Source organism: Micropterus salmoides, unplaced genomic scaffold, assembly GCF_014851395.1.
Source record: "Micropterus salmoides isolate LMB-PRFRI ecotype aquatic unplaced genomic scaffold, ASM1485139v1 Ms_hic_scaffold_5, whole genome shotgun sequence".
Classification (NCBI taxonomy): domain Eukaryota; kingdom Metazoa; phylum Chordata; class Actinopteri; order Centrarchiformes; family Centrarchidae; genus Micropterus; species Micropterus salmoides.
In genome coordinates this window covers 30,064,359-30,078,743 of record NW_024044237.1, presented here as the reverse complement: position 1 = coordinate 30,078,743, position 14,385 = coordinate 30,064,359, and the positions used below count along the sequence as shown (strand labels likewise).

Below are 14,385 nucleotides of genomic sequence, written 5' to 3'. Positions count from 1 at the left end.
AATTTTGACACTTCAAGTTTTGAATCTTATTTTTGACTTTTCAATGTCAGTTAAATCTCTTTTTTGGCCAATTTTACCTGAGGTAAGGAAACTGCCTAATAATCATGCACACCTTTTGCCACATCTTCTCTCATTACAGAAATATATGTCACCTGAAAATGACTCCAATGAGCATTCAAGTGTATATGGTTTGGAGTTGGGAAATGTGCATAGAAATAATTATTAATTCAGAATACACACGCCTAATAATTGTGCATGCAGCATACTGTATGTTTGCACTTATTTATAATAATTCCTGGATAATCTACATTTTCTACATTTACCCATTGGTCCATGCTTTTAAAGACTATTACTATGAATGGTGGTGTAAGCAACAGGATAGCACATTTGCTCTGTTTCTTTAATGTTACAGCATTCAAATAATGCAAAATTAAGTTCAATACAAACAGAATTATTATTGTTTGTTGTTCTTCTCGTCACTAATCATCTCTTCCCCACAGGACTTGGTCAGCACATTGAAATCAGAGCTTGGTGGCCTGTTTGAGAACCTGATTGTGAGCTTGATGACACCACCTATCTCATATGATGCTTCCCAACTGCACAAGGCTCTCAAGGTAAGTGATTAAAGTTTCCTAAGATTGCTCCATTTAACCCAGATCACAGGTCTTGAATGAGTAGAAACCCCTGAACGATACAGTTTAGTAACTTTTTTGAGGTATTTGTGTAATGATGTTTCAACATTTGATGCTGAAACTGAGCAATCAACTTTTCCATGGCACTCATTTCAGTGTGTAATAACAGGAAAAACATGTGTGAACTCACAACAGTGATTAAGGCTCCCATGACAGAGAGCCAGCATGTACATTACCATGGGCCCAGCATTTGCCCACAATAAATTGTTGTTTTTAGTTCCCCTGTGATTGACAAGTTGAAATGTCTGCCAGGAGATAGGCATATTGAAAGTGGGCAATAGAGAGCTGAAATTGCACCACTCTTCATAGCCTCTCCTCTGCTAGAGTGTTTCTGTCATCAGTTTTTCTGAAAAGCCAACCAGTTTCTGACCATGTTCTAAGCTAAATGTTTTTCAGCTACTTTACATGATAGCTAAACCAGCACTAATTAATACATTTCACCTCAACAATAAATTACTATTTATATTGTGAGAGGTCACTTCTAATGATGAACTCACAGATAATTATCACCCAACTCTATAGCTCTTCTGAGTGTTTTTAAGTCATTATTTTAGCTTTATGTTTATCTTGAATAGTTCATTCACACATCTTTCATAATAGTAATTTCCAGCAGCAAGCTCTGGTAAAAACCACTGTACAGTAGCTGCACACACTGTTTGGAAGATAGACAGAGTTTGTGTTTAGCTGACAAATACAGTGGAGCATTTAGCAGCTAAATAACCAGATATGTTTACTCAGAACTTACAAAAGTGAATATTAGACTTGTATTTCTAATTTGAATGTTAATGTTTCTTTGTTAATATGTTTGCCTTTACAACTTTATAATACAATTAAAAGTCAGGTTGTGGATTTGCCAGGTTGTTGTGAAATTCTTCTATACACAAGTGGCTTAAAGAATGAAATGACACAGTTTATCATCTGAGGACTAAAGGATAAAATAATTAATTTGCCAGCAGCCATGTCATCAATAAATAAATAATTACAGAGTAAGTTTATATGTTCACCATCTCTTAGCTTAATTTTATCTGAGATATTTTGCTTTTTACAGAATTTCAGAACCTTCATTTCTATATTGGCAATATAGAAGCAACCAATAGTAATGAGTCCAAATAGTGGCATAACTATTGTGTGTAATTGTCTCTTCTTTTTAGAAGAGAACAAAGATAATGACACAAACCAATTAATTTGATGCACAAAAGATTAATTGTATTATTTTGGAATGAAGCTGTTCAAGTTTATCATTGCAGTTTTTTTTGCCATTGTTGCTTAAGTTTGGATATTCTTGTAGCAACTGCTATCACTAAGATCAAGTCGAGAATGACCCATGATGTAACTTAATGACATACTGTAATGTACTAAGCATACAGCAATGTACTGAAATGCATTTCACGCTTATTGAAGAAAATAAGCCTACTGTATAAGTGTTGGGTTGTTGCAGAAATGATCAGGTTGAAATTTACACGAGAAACAAAATGCTGGAATCAGATGACCACATGACACAAGCACTCAGTGCATTACTTGTACTCCATAATGAAAACAATCTATCATATGGTGTAATTCTCATAAATTGGTTAACCTTGCCTTTTCTCTGTGTATCTGCTTCAAATCTGTTTAGAGATTAAAGGTCCAGTGTGTACGATTTAGGAGGATCTTTTGGCAGAAATGTAATATAATATTCATAAATATGTTTTAAAAAAAATACTCAAATTTGTTAGAATGAGCCCATTAATCTTGTATCTCGTGTCTGGCACAGACCTGGCACGTCGCACATATTTGTTGTTGATTGTTGATCTTTGTTTTTGTATATTTTTACGTTGTCAGTTTATATATTTATATGTACACAATATTCTCTTCCGTTGCATTACTTCTGCACGGCACAGACCCAGAATAATGCACATGTATATATATCTGCAACGTTGTTCTTCTATTCCATATTTATATATTTCTACATTTATTTATGTCGACTGTTTGTTTGTCTACGTGTAGCACCTTATCACCATAGCAAATTCCTTGTATGTGTAAAACACTAGTTGGCAATAAAGCTCCTTCTGATTCTGATTCTGATTCTGATTTAAAGCTACAGAGGGAGCCGGTAGCCCAGAATGGACAAACCAAACACTGGATCTAGAGTAGACCTTTCATGTTTTTTTGCGAGTTTCATGGCCACTGTAGTGTCTCCTAAAGGTTTTGAAGCGGAGGGTGAGACGAGGGGTATGCAGTTGATTGCAATCTGCAACCTCACCGCTAGATGATAAATCCTGCGCACTGGTCCTTTAACGCTGCTTTTCATTAAAGTTTCTGCAGAGATACAATCCTGTCTTATTATCTTTGGTTCCCATTACATATTGAGCCACCTGGGAGGTAGTAACAGAGCAGTAATTAGATTCCTGTTTATCTATTGCATCTAATCTAATGTGGTGCAAATAAATAAGGTAGAAGTAAAGGTATAACAACGGAGCATATCTATAATTTATTGGTGCTGTAGGCTAGATTTACTAGTCAATTTGATTTATTGCTGAGATATTTCATTTATTTACATTTTTTGAACATCACATACTTTCCTCTGTTGCTTTTTATGTTTGCCTGAGGACAGTAGGATTAGACTCCTGGATCCTCTTATAAGATAGAAATGTACGTTTTTTTTCTTTTTATTCTCATTATTCTTTAATCTCATTTACATTTGCATTACCATCGGGAATTAAATGTTAAATCACAGTTAAGGCAAAGCATTTAAGCCTTGGCCTCAACATTCCCATCACACCACTGCTCCATTTGTTTTGGTATGTCAGAGTCTTTTTGCGGTAAGGTTAATGACAGTGAAGAGAACATAATTAGCTTTAAAGAACGACTGAACTGAACTCATCCTCTCTAATTGCATACCTCCTCAGTGTGTTGTGCTGACAAATTATACTTTTTATTTTCTTTAATCATTTTTTGTGTGGTAAAAATAACAAAATGGGTTAAAATAACAAAAGCTGCTTTGAGAAGATGCTGCCACACAAATCCATGATGTCTCATATTGATTTCATGCACATATTGTTTTTGGTTCCCAGGGCGCCGGTACTGATGACAACGTGCTGATTGAGATCCTGGCCTCCAGGACCAGCGAAGAGATTAAAGATATCATCAAAGTGTACAAGAAAGGTGACTTACTCAGCTGTGAAATAGAGAGACAAAAAACAGAAAAACATGTTTACTGTTACTGTTATTGGTTAGTTGGCTTCTTTTTGCTTTGAGGTGAGAAGGTTCAATGTGACCAACGTACATACATATTTCAGTATTGTGAAGAGTGTAAAGAGCAACTGAACACCAATATTTCTTTTTTTATCTCCAGTCGTTTAACGTATTACTTTGTTGCAGTGACATAAAAGTGTACTCCAGTACACTGTGACATCATTGTTGGGTGTAGTTACAGGTGCAAAACACTTTCAGAGAAAAATCCACTGCTTTTCAGCCTACTAAGTTACTCTTTAACTATAACATCGACCATATGAAAAATTTTGTGCCACCACTATCAAAATAATCACGCTGTCTAATGAACATCACGGAACAAAATGGATACCTAAATAGAGTTGTTCACTTATGCTAAATCAAGAGTATTTCTACAATGTTTCCATGGATTAAAGATTCAGTGTGTAATATTTCGAAGGATCTATTGCAATATGCAATATAGTTTCCAGAACTATGCTTTCAGTGGTGTATAAAACCTTACATAATGTTAACCGTTAAGTTTTTATTACCTTACATGAGACATTTCTATCTACATACCTCTCACATCGACGTCGCCATGTTGTGCTGCCATGTTTCTACAGTAGCCCAAACGGACAAAAGTCGCTGCAGAGTGCGTTTTGTCACTATGTTGAATACATACAAAGAAGAAAAAGAAGAAGTAGTATCGTTAGTAGTAGTTGTTGACTGGTTTATTTGAAGTAAGAAGAGAAGTGAAATTTGGACAAATGGAGGCCCACACGTTTCGTTTAGCACGAGAGCCGACAGAACGTGTCAGCCACCGTTGCTTCTCCTGTACGCTTGGAAACGGAGAGTGACTTATGGTGCCTTCATGTGGTGTCGGTATAATCAGAATATTTTTTTCCTCCTTAAATCTTCTTTGCAAAAAGAGAAATAAAGTGTACATGAATATAAAGAAGTGCTTAAGTTTGGATCTTCTGGTGAGTTTTGACTGATTAATAATTATTTTGACACATTTCGACAACTAGCTGAACTGTAAATATGACAATCTTGCATAAAAGCTTGACACAAAATTAAAGGTTTTCATGCAGATTTCTAGTATCAATGGTATTTTCTCCAGTGAATAGATTCAAATGTGTCGCTGCAAGAATATCTCTAACACACCAGCTTCAAATTGCCATGAACCACAATGGAAAATAGTATGAGACAACAACAGAGGGCCAAAGGCAAAGAAGCCAGTTTATTTGATCAGGTCAGAAGAGACGTCCATGCTGTCCTTTAGCTGACTAATCTAATCTCTGCTGTCGGAGATCCTCCCGCAAAACAGAGGACTGCCCACGAGAGTTGATTGCAACAATTAGAGTCAGGAAGTGTAAGCAATCTTCTGCCCCTCTTCTCCTCTTTCTTCCAGAGTTCAACGGCAAGCTGGAGAAAGATATCTGCGGTGACACCACAGGGCACTATCAGAAACTACTGGTGATCCTCCTGCAGGTAGAAAAGAGGGCTGCTGGAATGACTTATGTTTCCTTTCGTGATAATGAGAGTCTTTGGAGATGCCATTACAAAGACATGAGAAGTTTAGGTGTGGGTTGGGGAAGGGGAGCGTGATGACACAATACACTACAGTTGGTTTCTTGAATGTGTTTGAATTACAGACAGAAGTTTCATCTTCATGGGTTACCTGAGTTGAGAGAGGCTCACAGTGTTCCTATCCACACTGACCTACTTTTTCATTCTGTTTGGGAACCTGTCTGTCTTTCTACATGTCTCTCTTTCTGTCTGGTTGATCGTTTGTGCGACTGAGAAGGGCGACAGGGAGGAGGGAGTAGACGAGGGAAAGATCGAGAAAGACGCTAAGGTAAGAAGAACATGAGAAATTTGGCCTTTTGCTTTAAACATCTTTCGTGGATGTTAGACAATTTCTTGCAATTTCAAAAACCAACCTAAAAGGTCATATTTATTCACAAGGGATCCCTTTTTCATCAGCAATCCCTGTTACCAAGAACACAAAGAATATATTGCTATTTGTACCCTAATCCATCCCTGGTGTCACTTTTACCAGACATGCCAGTGATGCCACTGAACACTTCTGAAAAACCCTTGATTATGCTCAAAGCCAACATTTTATATGTCTAGTGTCAACATTTTTAAAATGCTGACTTTCAACAATATGTGCTCATGGCTGCTCTGGTATAGTGCTTATGGTAAAGAAAACATGGACTATTTCTTGGCTTGATGTAGTAACTTCCTGTAGTCTCCACTGACTGCATTGCAAGAAATTATCTGGCACATACTGTAACTCCTGTTAATAAAGTTGTTTGTAAACTTTGATATTTGTATGGATAAAATTAGCTTTTGAGGTACAGGTAGGCAGATTTTGTTACCTTTGCACAGAGCCAGGCTAGCATGTTTCCCCGTTTCCAATCTTTATGCTATGCTATGCTAAGCTAAGTGCCTGCTGGCTGTAGGACCGTGGTATGGATACTCTCATCTAACTCCCTCCAGACAAATTAATACACATATTTCCAAAAATTTCCTTTTAGGGTTGGGGAAAGATCGCGATTACGGTTAATAGAAATGCAAATCTGACTGGAGGGGCTATAGGCCACTCTACTTCCTGCGTTGCTACTGAATATTTGCAGAATCATCCAATAAAGATGTAATTCCAAGGGATTAAAAGCCATTTAGCCTTTAATATGTGTAATTAAGTCATCTTTAAAATGATAAACTGTGAGAACAGCGCCCCCTTCCTGTTTTGTGCTATAAAGTATTCAAACATCTGGTGGCTAGAGATGCTTTGAAGTAGCTGTGGGTAGTGGTTTCATTGTTCACAATAACTACATTAATGTATAATCTTGAAATTGGTTAGATGTAACATAGAGTAGATTAAAAAAATTAAAACTAAAGAAAAATCCTACACAACAGGTAGATGACCATTCATATTTCATATTTAACTTAATTTCACTACCTTCTTTCAAATGTCAACATATTAAATACATGATCATATTTCTGTGGCTGCTCTCAAAAGTACAGGAAAGCTAAAGGCCAAGGCTTAAGAATAGTCAATAGAAAAAAATTAATTAAAGGATACAAACCTCAGGGAATGGAGAATCTTGTTTCCTGTAAACCATTATTGATTTTTTCGTTATTATTTCTGTATTTGATTCATTTTTATTAATCTGACAATGAGATGAGATAATGAGAGACAAAAACATGTACCATAGAAGTAAAAGGGAAAGAACCTCAAATCCAGAATTCCAAAGACAAATCAAGAAAAACTAAACTTTTTCATGCAGTTTTGGCACAGTACAGGGTCCTTCATCATTGCTGTCATTTCTCCTTTGTCCGTGTGTTCCAATAAATCATGCACAAGGTTGTAAATGTACAAGTGTGTGTGTGCCACTGCAGGACTTGCACGCTGCTGGTGAGGGCAAGTTTGGCACAGATGAGGAAACATTCATCACAATTCTTGGCAACAGGAGCGCAGAGCATCTTAGAAAAGGTGAGTTTGTTTGTGCCAGCATGTTAGTATGTTGTGATGTGTGTGTCTCCTGCTGATGAAAGCAACATAAAATGTTGTTAACAACATAACATCACTGCCCATTCATGTTTTACTTCATTCATTCACCTAAATAATTAATTAAAAAAGTCAGTTACTGTTTAAATAAATGTTAGATTGAGCTGTATGAGTGATACTTGGTATAGTTGTTGCTGACAAATACACCGAGAAGAACCCTAAATTTCAGTAATTTAAAAAAAAAGAAATGCAGAAATATTGTAAAAAGTTATTGTAAGAAGTACAACAAATCATCAGTGTTTAAGAAGTGAGGTTGAAATGTGCAGGAGAGACTGAAACAATACAAACCTTAGACACACAATGTGAGAACGTGACAAAAAAGTAGAGAGCACGAGAGTTCGTAGAATTTATTAAAGGTATGATAAACAACAACCACAAGCTCAGTCCTGAGGGCAAAAATTGCTCACTGCAAAGAGAGGTCAGAGAGGAAAACGGCAAGACTTGTTTTTGTTTGGTCACTCAGATCCCACCTGAATGCACAACTCACTGAAAAATTGAAGTGAATGGACTCAAGTAGCAAAAAAGCAGCAACAAACAAGTCAGTCACTGAAAGGGAACGTTACAACCAACGAGAGTCAGCAATGAGTAGCCATTAGAGGAACTTCATATAAAAGTACTTTTACATCAACAAGCCCTCATACCTAAATGACAAAATTGCTTGCCTTCAAATTTACCTTTAACATCATTCCAAAAATCACACATATATGCGTTTTCTGATGAAGCATTTCTATTGTTACATTTATGCAACTGGATGTCACCATCTGCCTCCTCGTGCCTTCTCTCCAGCAACATTTTTGTTTCCCCAGGCTCCTTTATTGTCTTTTTCTGTCCACCCACCAGGTGGCTTTGGACTTTCCCTCCTTTTCCAATCACCTGACTGCCCCGCTCATCTTCCATCTTCAGCTCTGCAATTAACTGGCCTGCCCCTCCCGCCTCCTCACCTGCATCTTGTTAATCAGCCACTCTCTACATACACCTGATCTTTTGTTCCTGTGACAGTTTGTCCTAATTGTTATCTTTCTGTCTTGCGTTGTGTTTTTAGCTTTAGAGCTTCTGTCACCTGGACCCAAACCTGACAGTCAGTTTTACCTTTAAGCTATTCTCATCAATAAACCACTGAAGTCATCCTGCTACCTTCTTCATCTGTGTTTGGGTGTAGTCTTGCATTTCGTGAGGACTGCGATTAGTCAGGCAGAGAATAAAATAAAATGCAATACATCGACAATAAAAAAGACAAATCTGTTCAATACCCCCTCCCCCACCCCAGTACATGGTAAAATGACTGCTTTACAGTTTTTGCAATTTGGGGTTCAGCAGGTTCACCCAAGACACCCTGTGATCAGTGGACAACCCTCTCTACATTCTGAGCCATTCTGGTTCTATTTGCAGTTTAATCTATCAAATATGTGTCTGATCATCAAGTAGTAAAGTTTATTGTGGTGTTTTTGCTTTTGGTTGTTAATGGTGTACTTAATAAATTGAATTGGGTGCAATATTACAGATGAATACATAGAGAATCACTCTCATGCAGAATGGAAAGAAAAAAATAAGCTCTGAAAAAGTCATGTTAGTCTTCAGTTCAATTAATGTAAGCTGCACTGAAGTCAAAATGGTCCAGCCTTTTAAACACTAGATAAGGTTTATTCCACTCTTAAGAGAACATTAAAATCACTGTGGTTGTTTTGTTCTCATTAGTGTTTGATGCCTACAAGAAGCTCTCTGGCTCTGACATAGAGGACAGCATTGAAGGAGAGACCACTGGGAATTTGGAGAACTTACTGCTAGCAGTTGGTAAGACCTGTGATTTATCAGGATGATACTTTAATGATCATAAACAGAATAGAAACTGAAGCCAACACAATGTCACAATAACATGAAGAAAATGCAATTTTACACAGAAACTTGTCAATGCCTCATTTTTTTTCTCCACAGTCAAATGTGCCAGGAGTGTTCCAGATTTTTTTGCTGAACTCCTGTATAAATCTATGAGGGTAGGTATCTGTGTCCCACAGTACTGCACGGAAGCTCTTCATATCTCACCACATGTGGTTTTAGTTAGTGGTTAATAGTGTTTTTGTAGGATTTTATTCCAAAAGAGACTTCAAATCCACTGGGAGAAAAAGCACTTTCAAAAAGGATTTCTAACAGAAAGATAAAATATATTGTGGGACTGATGCCATGCACTCACTTTGGGTCCTTAGAGGAAGAGTTTGACACTACTGGAAATACACTTATTTGCTTTCTTGCAGGGAGTCTCTGCTGGTTGCCTGATAACTCTTCGCCAAGAAATAGTTGCAACACATAGCCCTGATAAAAACATAACTGCTTGTTTTTACAGTTTGGCGGCTTTTTGTGGCAGGTGTGTGTGTTTTTTTTAAATCTGGACAAAGCCAATCTAGCTGTTTTCCCCTGTTTCTGAACTATTGCTTTAAAGAACCACACCAGTAATTGTGCGTGTTTTAGAAATCAGATACACTTTAACTAACCATACTGTACTCAGTACTGTTTTCAAATTGATTTTATTAACTTCAATATGAAAAAATATCAAAACTAAATAATTTGTTTGTGGTAATGCAGTTCATAGGAACAGTCCAAAACCTTTGTGAGAAACCTTTGCGGAGAGTTAGATAAGAAGATCAGTGCAGTGTTGTGTCTGTGATAAATATGAAGCTGTGGCCAGCAGCCAGTTAGCTTATTTAACATAATGACTGGAAACAGGGGTATCAGCTGGTCTGGCTGGTAAGGTGATGAAATCTACTAAACAATGTGGTATCAAGCTTATCATTTAACTCTCAGCAAGAAAGCAAATAAGCCTATGTTTAGTGTGATTGATTACTGTACATATTCTTAAGTAAGCTTCAAAAGTCTACTAATTGATTTTGATATATTTCGTATCATAAAGAAGTGAAACCAAAGGCTGCCTGGAATGGTAGGAAAAATACATCCAGAAATCTGTACAGCATGTATTTTAAATTTATTGGCAAAAATGATACTATAGTACTATACATGATTAGTTAAGGAGTTTAAACTTCCAAAATCACTGGAATTCCAGTTGTGTTGAAGAACTAATTTTCAAGTGGCAACTTCTCTTTGAAAGGGAATTTACAGCATAGTTAGAGAATTCAACTCTTCACCTATCCTGCAATAGGACTGTGTCATATGCTATATTGTGGCATTCTAGGTTCTGCATCTGAGGAAAAGTGCATCTGAGGAAAAGACTTCAGCACCTGAAAGAAATAAAAAGAAAGATGTTTTCCAGTTTTGTTGACCATAAAGCTGGTTGAAGATCTAATTTTATAGATCATTAACCACAATTGAATTTGTTTCTATGTTTAGCGCGCTGGAACTGATGACGACACTCTGATGAGAATAATGGTGTCGAGGAGTGAGGTGGACATGTTGGACATCAGAGCCAGCTTCAAAAAGAAATATGGAGCCTCTCTTTACACCACTATCAAGGTATTGCTCACTCAAACACAAAGATATTATCAACCTTTTCAGTGTTTCTGTATATTTTGATCTTTTTATATATGTATATCTCACTTTTTTATGACATTTACTAAATAGTCTAAGCCTTCAGAAAAAGAAAAGATGTAATTCTCTTCTAAACATCCTCATCTTTTCTTCTGGATGCTTTAAAGCACCAGCTGGGTGCATTACACTTATGCTGCTGCGCTGACACCATTCGTGTCAGTGCAGTGATGAGTGGAGATTAGTGATTTACTTTAAATGCCTTGTTCAGCGTGATGAGACTGCTTCCTTGCTTTTCACACAAGCCGAAGTGAATTAATCTATTCTCCTGGGGCCAGATGTTCATACAGTGAGGAGCTATTGCCATCCTCCTGTACAACCTCCAAATGGCCAACATTGAATAGATAAATTAGACATTATGAAATAACCTTGGTGCAGGTAAATATAAAATGAGCCAATATATAGTGTTTAAAGTTTTAGTAGAGTTCATTAATTTTTGATTATAGCAATTAATATTTCAAATGGCTGCCTTTGTCAAAAGTGTTTATGTTTCATAGTGGTATTAGTTATTAGAGATTTCTCGCTGCTGATATTTGTGACTTGTCAATCACAGGTCTAAGTGATATTTAATAATGGCTGCATTCCATTCAGATATTGCACTTCCATGGATGTAGTGTTATGCATGATGGTTCACAGTCATGGCTCACTGGTTATGTAAGAGTTACCATAATTACACATTTCTATTTCTTAAGTAGCATTCACATAAATTAGAATTTTAATAATAGTGAAGTGCCTGGAAAAGCACCTATTATAGAAAAAGTCTACAATAGATTATAGGCAAAGTCTATAATAGGTGCAAGATAACTGTACCCATATTTATTGGAAAGAACTTCTGATGTATCAACTCAGAATTGACTTAGCAAGTAAAGAGGAACCATATGTTATGTGATCATTATTTGTCTGATGTTTTTGCAGGAGGACACAGATGGAGACTACCAGAAGGCTCTACTTTACCTCTGTGGTGGGAATGATTAATACTGTTTTATGATGTGTTTAGCAGCACTGAATGATGAGCTGCCACGTTGCTGTGAGACAAAGCTACAAATGAGATAAGGATATCGATCCAGAGTTCGTTCTAACTTTAGCTTGCTATTGATTAAGTTAGTGTGAATTACCCATTTATTATTTTGACTTATGACAATATATTCTGCATGAACAATAGTTAGAGTGCTTTCACTTAGAAGTTAAATAAATATTTGTTTAATATTAGATATAGTTTAAACAGAAAACCACCACAATAATGATTACAGGTGCAGCTTTGGTTAATAGTAGCTATGTTTGAAGTACTTATGTGGTTATTTTTAAACACTTGTTTTGCTTCAGTCATATGGCCTTGTGTGTTGTCAAATTTACATACGATGTAAGTTGTTACCTAATTTGTGCACAGTGCTCATGGCATATGTTAAATGCAACTTAGAAAATACAACACTGCAGCTGAATAATTAAACCCTACATGTTGACAGCGGTCCCACTCATTAATTACAAATTAACTGCTGATCCAGACTCGTATTGCAGTGCAGCTGTCAGTGATCAATAAGTAATAGGACACTAATACACATTTGTTGACTCATATAAATATATCTACTGCCTCCATGTCTTTCTTTATGAAGGAGCATGATGTCAAACAAATTGGGTCCTTAGATCAATAGATGGAAACTGACTTTACTTTGCTGGAGTTGTACCAGAGGGTGGCAGCAAAGTCTGAGATCAGTAGACTGTTTCTCCACATGGTTTTCATTCACAGTGACTTAAGAAATTGAAATACCATACAATTTTTTGTGAATGTGAAGTTGTGCTATTTCAATAGCTAAAGTATTTATATTTTTCACAAACAAATTCCAAAATTCAAGTGCCCAGCATTCAAAAACTGTATTGATTTTGGTTGGTGTTTTATTTGACCTTAGCTTTATTATGTATTATTTTCTTATCATAAGATTTTAGATTAACTGTTTGTTTTTCATTCACTTGAACCCCTGAACCATCAAAGTAAAAATGTTTTCCCACGCTATTTCACTTAATTTAAGTAATATGAATGTTTGTCTTATGGTCTTGTGGATCATTTTATGTGTCTATGTGATTCAGCACATTCAGATATATTTTATATCTTGGGAACCTTTCAATCTGAACTAGAATTTAAAATAAAGTTCACACAGTAAAACACATTTCTAAGTAACATGAACTTAATAATTGTCAACATGAATGCAAGTATTTAAGTTGATCCAACATAATGTTTTAAGTTAGGTGAAGAAGCTTTTTGGCCACAATAAAACACATTTCTAAGTAACATGAACTTAATAATTAATCCTCGCAAGAGTTAAGTTGTGTGTTAGCGAGTTATCTTTAGTATTTCTTCTCATCTGAATCATAGCCAGCTAACTGGCTAACGTAGCTACTTGCAGTTTATAAACGTACTGTAGCTAGCCTACATGCTAACCGGAGCGGTGGCTAATGGGTGATCCCATATAAAGTTAGCTTGCCAAGACGTTTTCCATGGCTGCCTGGCCACCTGTTACTACCGCATTTAAGCCTACTCAGTCAGTGACAGGCTACAGCTACTAGCTAACTTTATCTCGGCACACAGATTGTACTATCAACACTGCTCAAATTTCAGAGTAAGGACTTCCAGATTTCAGTATTCGGTTACAGTAGGCTATCACCAACAGAATCCTGAGAGAATGCAAATATGTGTAATTAAGCATAAAATTACTTACCATTCAACACATTATGCTTCAATGACTTTCAGCTGTGGCCCTGTGGTCACTGTGGCCTTGAACATGCACGCACATGCAAGAGAAGGAAACTGTGGGCCGTTTAAACGTCAACAAATTGTATTTTACGTTAACAGAACTTAAAATTAATTAATTTTTAATTAACTGACAATGTTAAACTCTGACAAGTCATGATAGTATATTGAATCAATAGGCATAATTTGTGTGTCATCCAAGCTCAATAAAATAACAATTACAAGTAAAAAGTCTAACAGTATCTAAGAATTTGAACAATATAAATATTTAAGTAATGACTTAAGGTCCCCTGAATTAATTTTTAGAGTGCAGTGCCACTGGGGTTGAAGACGTTCATATATTAAATTATTATTTGATCTATTTCAGCTCAGTGATTCCAGTAGGAAACATACACTGCATCAGTTTGTCATGATTTTTATAGTTGAATTCAGCTTGTTTGAGTAAGCACGGCAGCTACAACAGCAAGCCTATTTGCCTACTCCACTCTCACAGTTGTAAATGTAAATCTGAGTTTGGTTTCATCTTAACAATCACTGACACATGCCTATATGTCAGAAAATTAACCTGAGTAGGTATTTATAGCTGTGATCCAGAACCCTCTCCTGACGTTCAAAAATTTCTGCCAGATGTTGTTATGTATTCAAAAACTGCC

General features: G+C 36.4%; 1 protein-coding gene across 1 annotated transcript in view; it reads left to right on the top strand.

The window, feature by feature from the left end:
• The window catches only part of anxa5a (annexin A5a), a 34,136-nt gene extending 20,999 nt beyond the window's left edge, over positions 1-13,137 (top strand). The window contains exons 6-14 of the mRNA XM_038698916.1: positions 501-614; positions 3,746-3,836; positions 5,293-5,372; positions 5,689-5,739; positions 7,290-7,383; positions 9,154-9,249; positions 9,391-9,449; positions 10,795-10,917; positions 11,905-13,137. Coding sequence (XP_038554844.1) covers positions 501-614; positions 3,746-3,836; positions 5,293-5,372; positions 5,689-5,739; positions 7,290-7,383; positions 9,154-9,249; positions 9,391-9,449; positions 10,795-10,917; positions 11,905-11,964 — 768 coding nt within the window. The 3' untranslated portion in view covers positions 11,965-13,137. The remainder of the gene's footprint in view (positions 1-500; positions 615-3,745; positions 3,837-5,292; positions 5,373-5,688; positions 5,740-7,289; positions 7,384-9,153; positions 9,250-9,390; positions 9,450-10,794; positions 10,918-11,904) is intronic.
• The last annotated feature ends 1,248 nt before the right edge of the window (positions 13,138-14,385 follow it).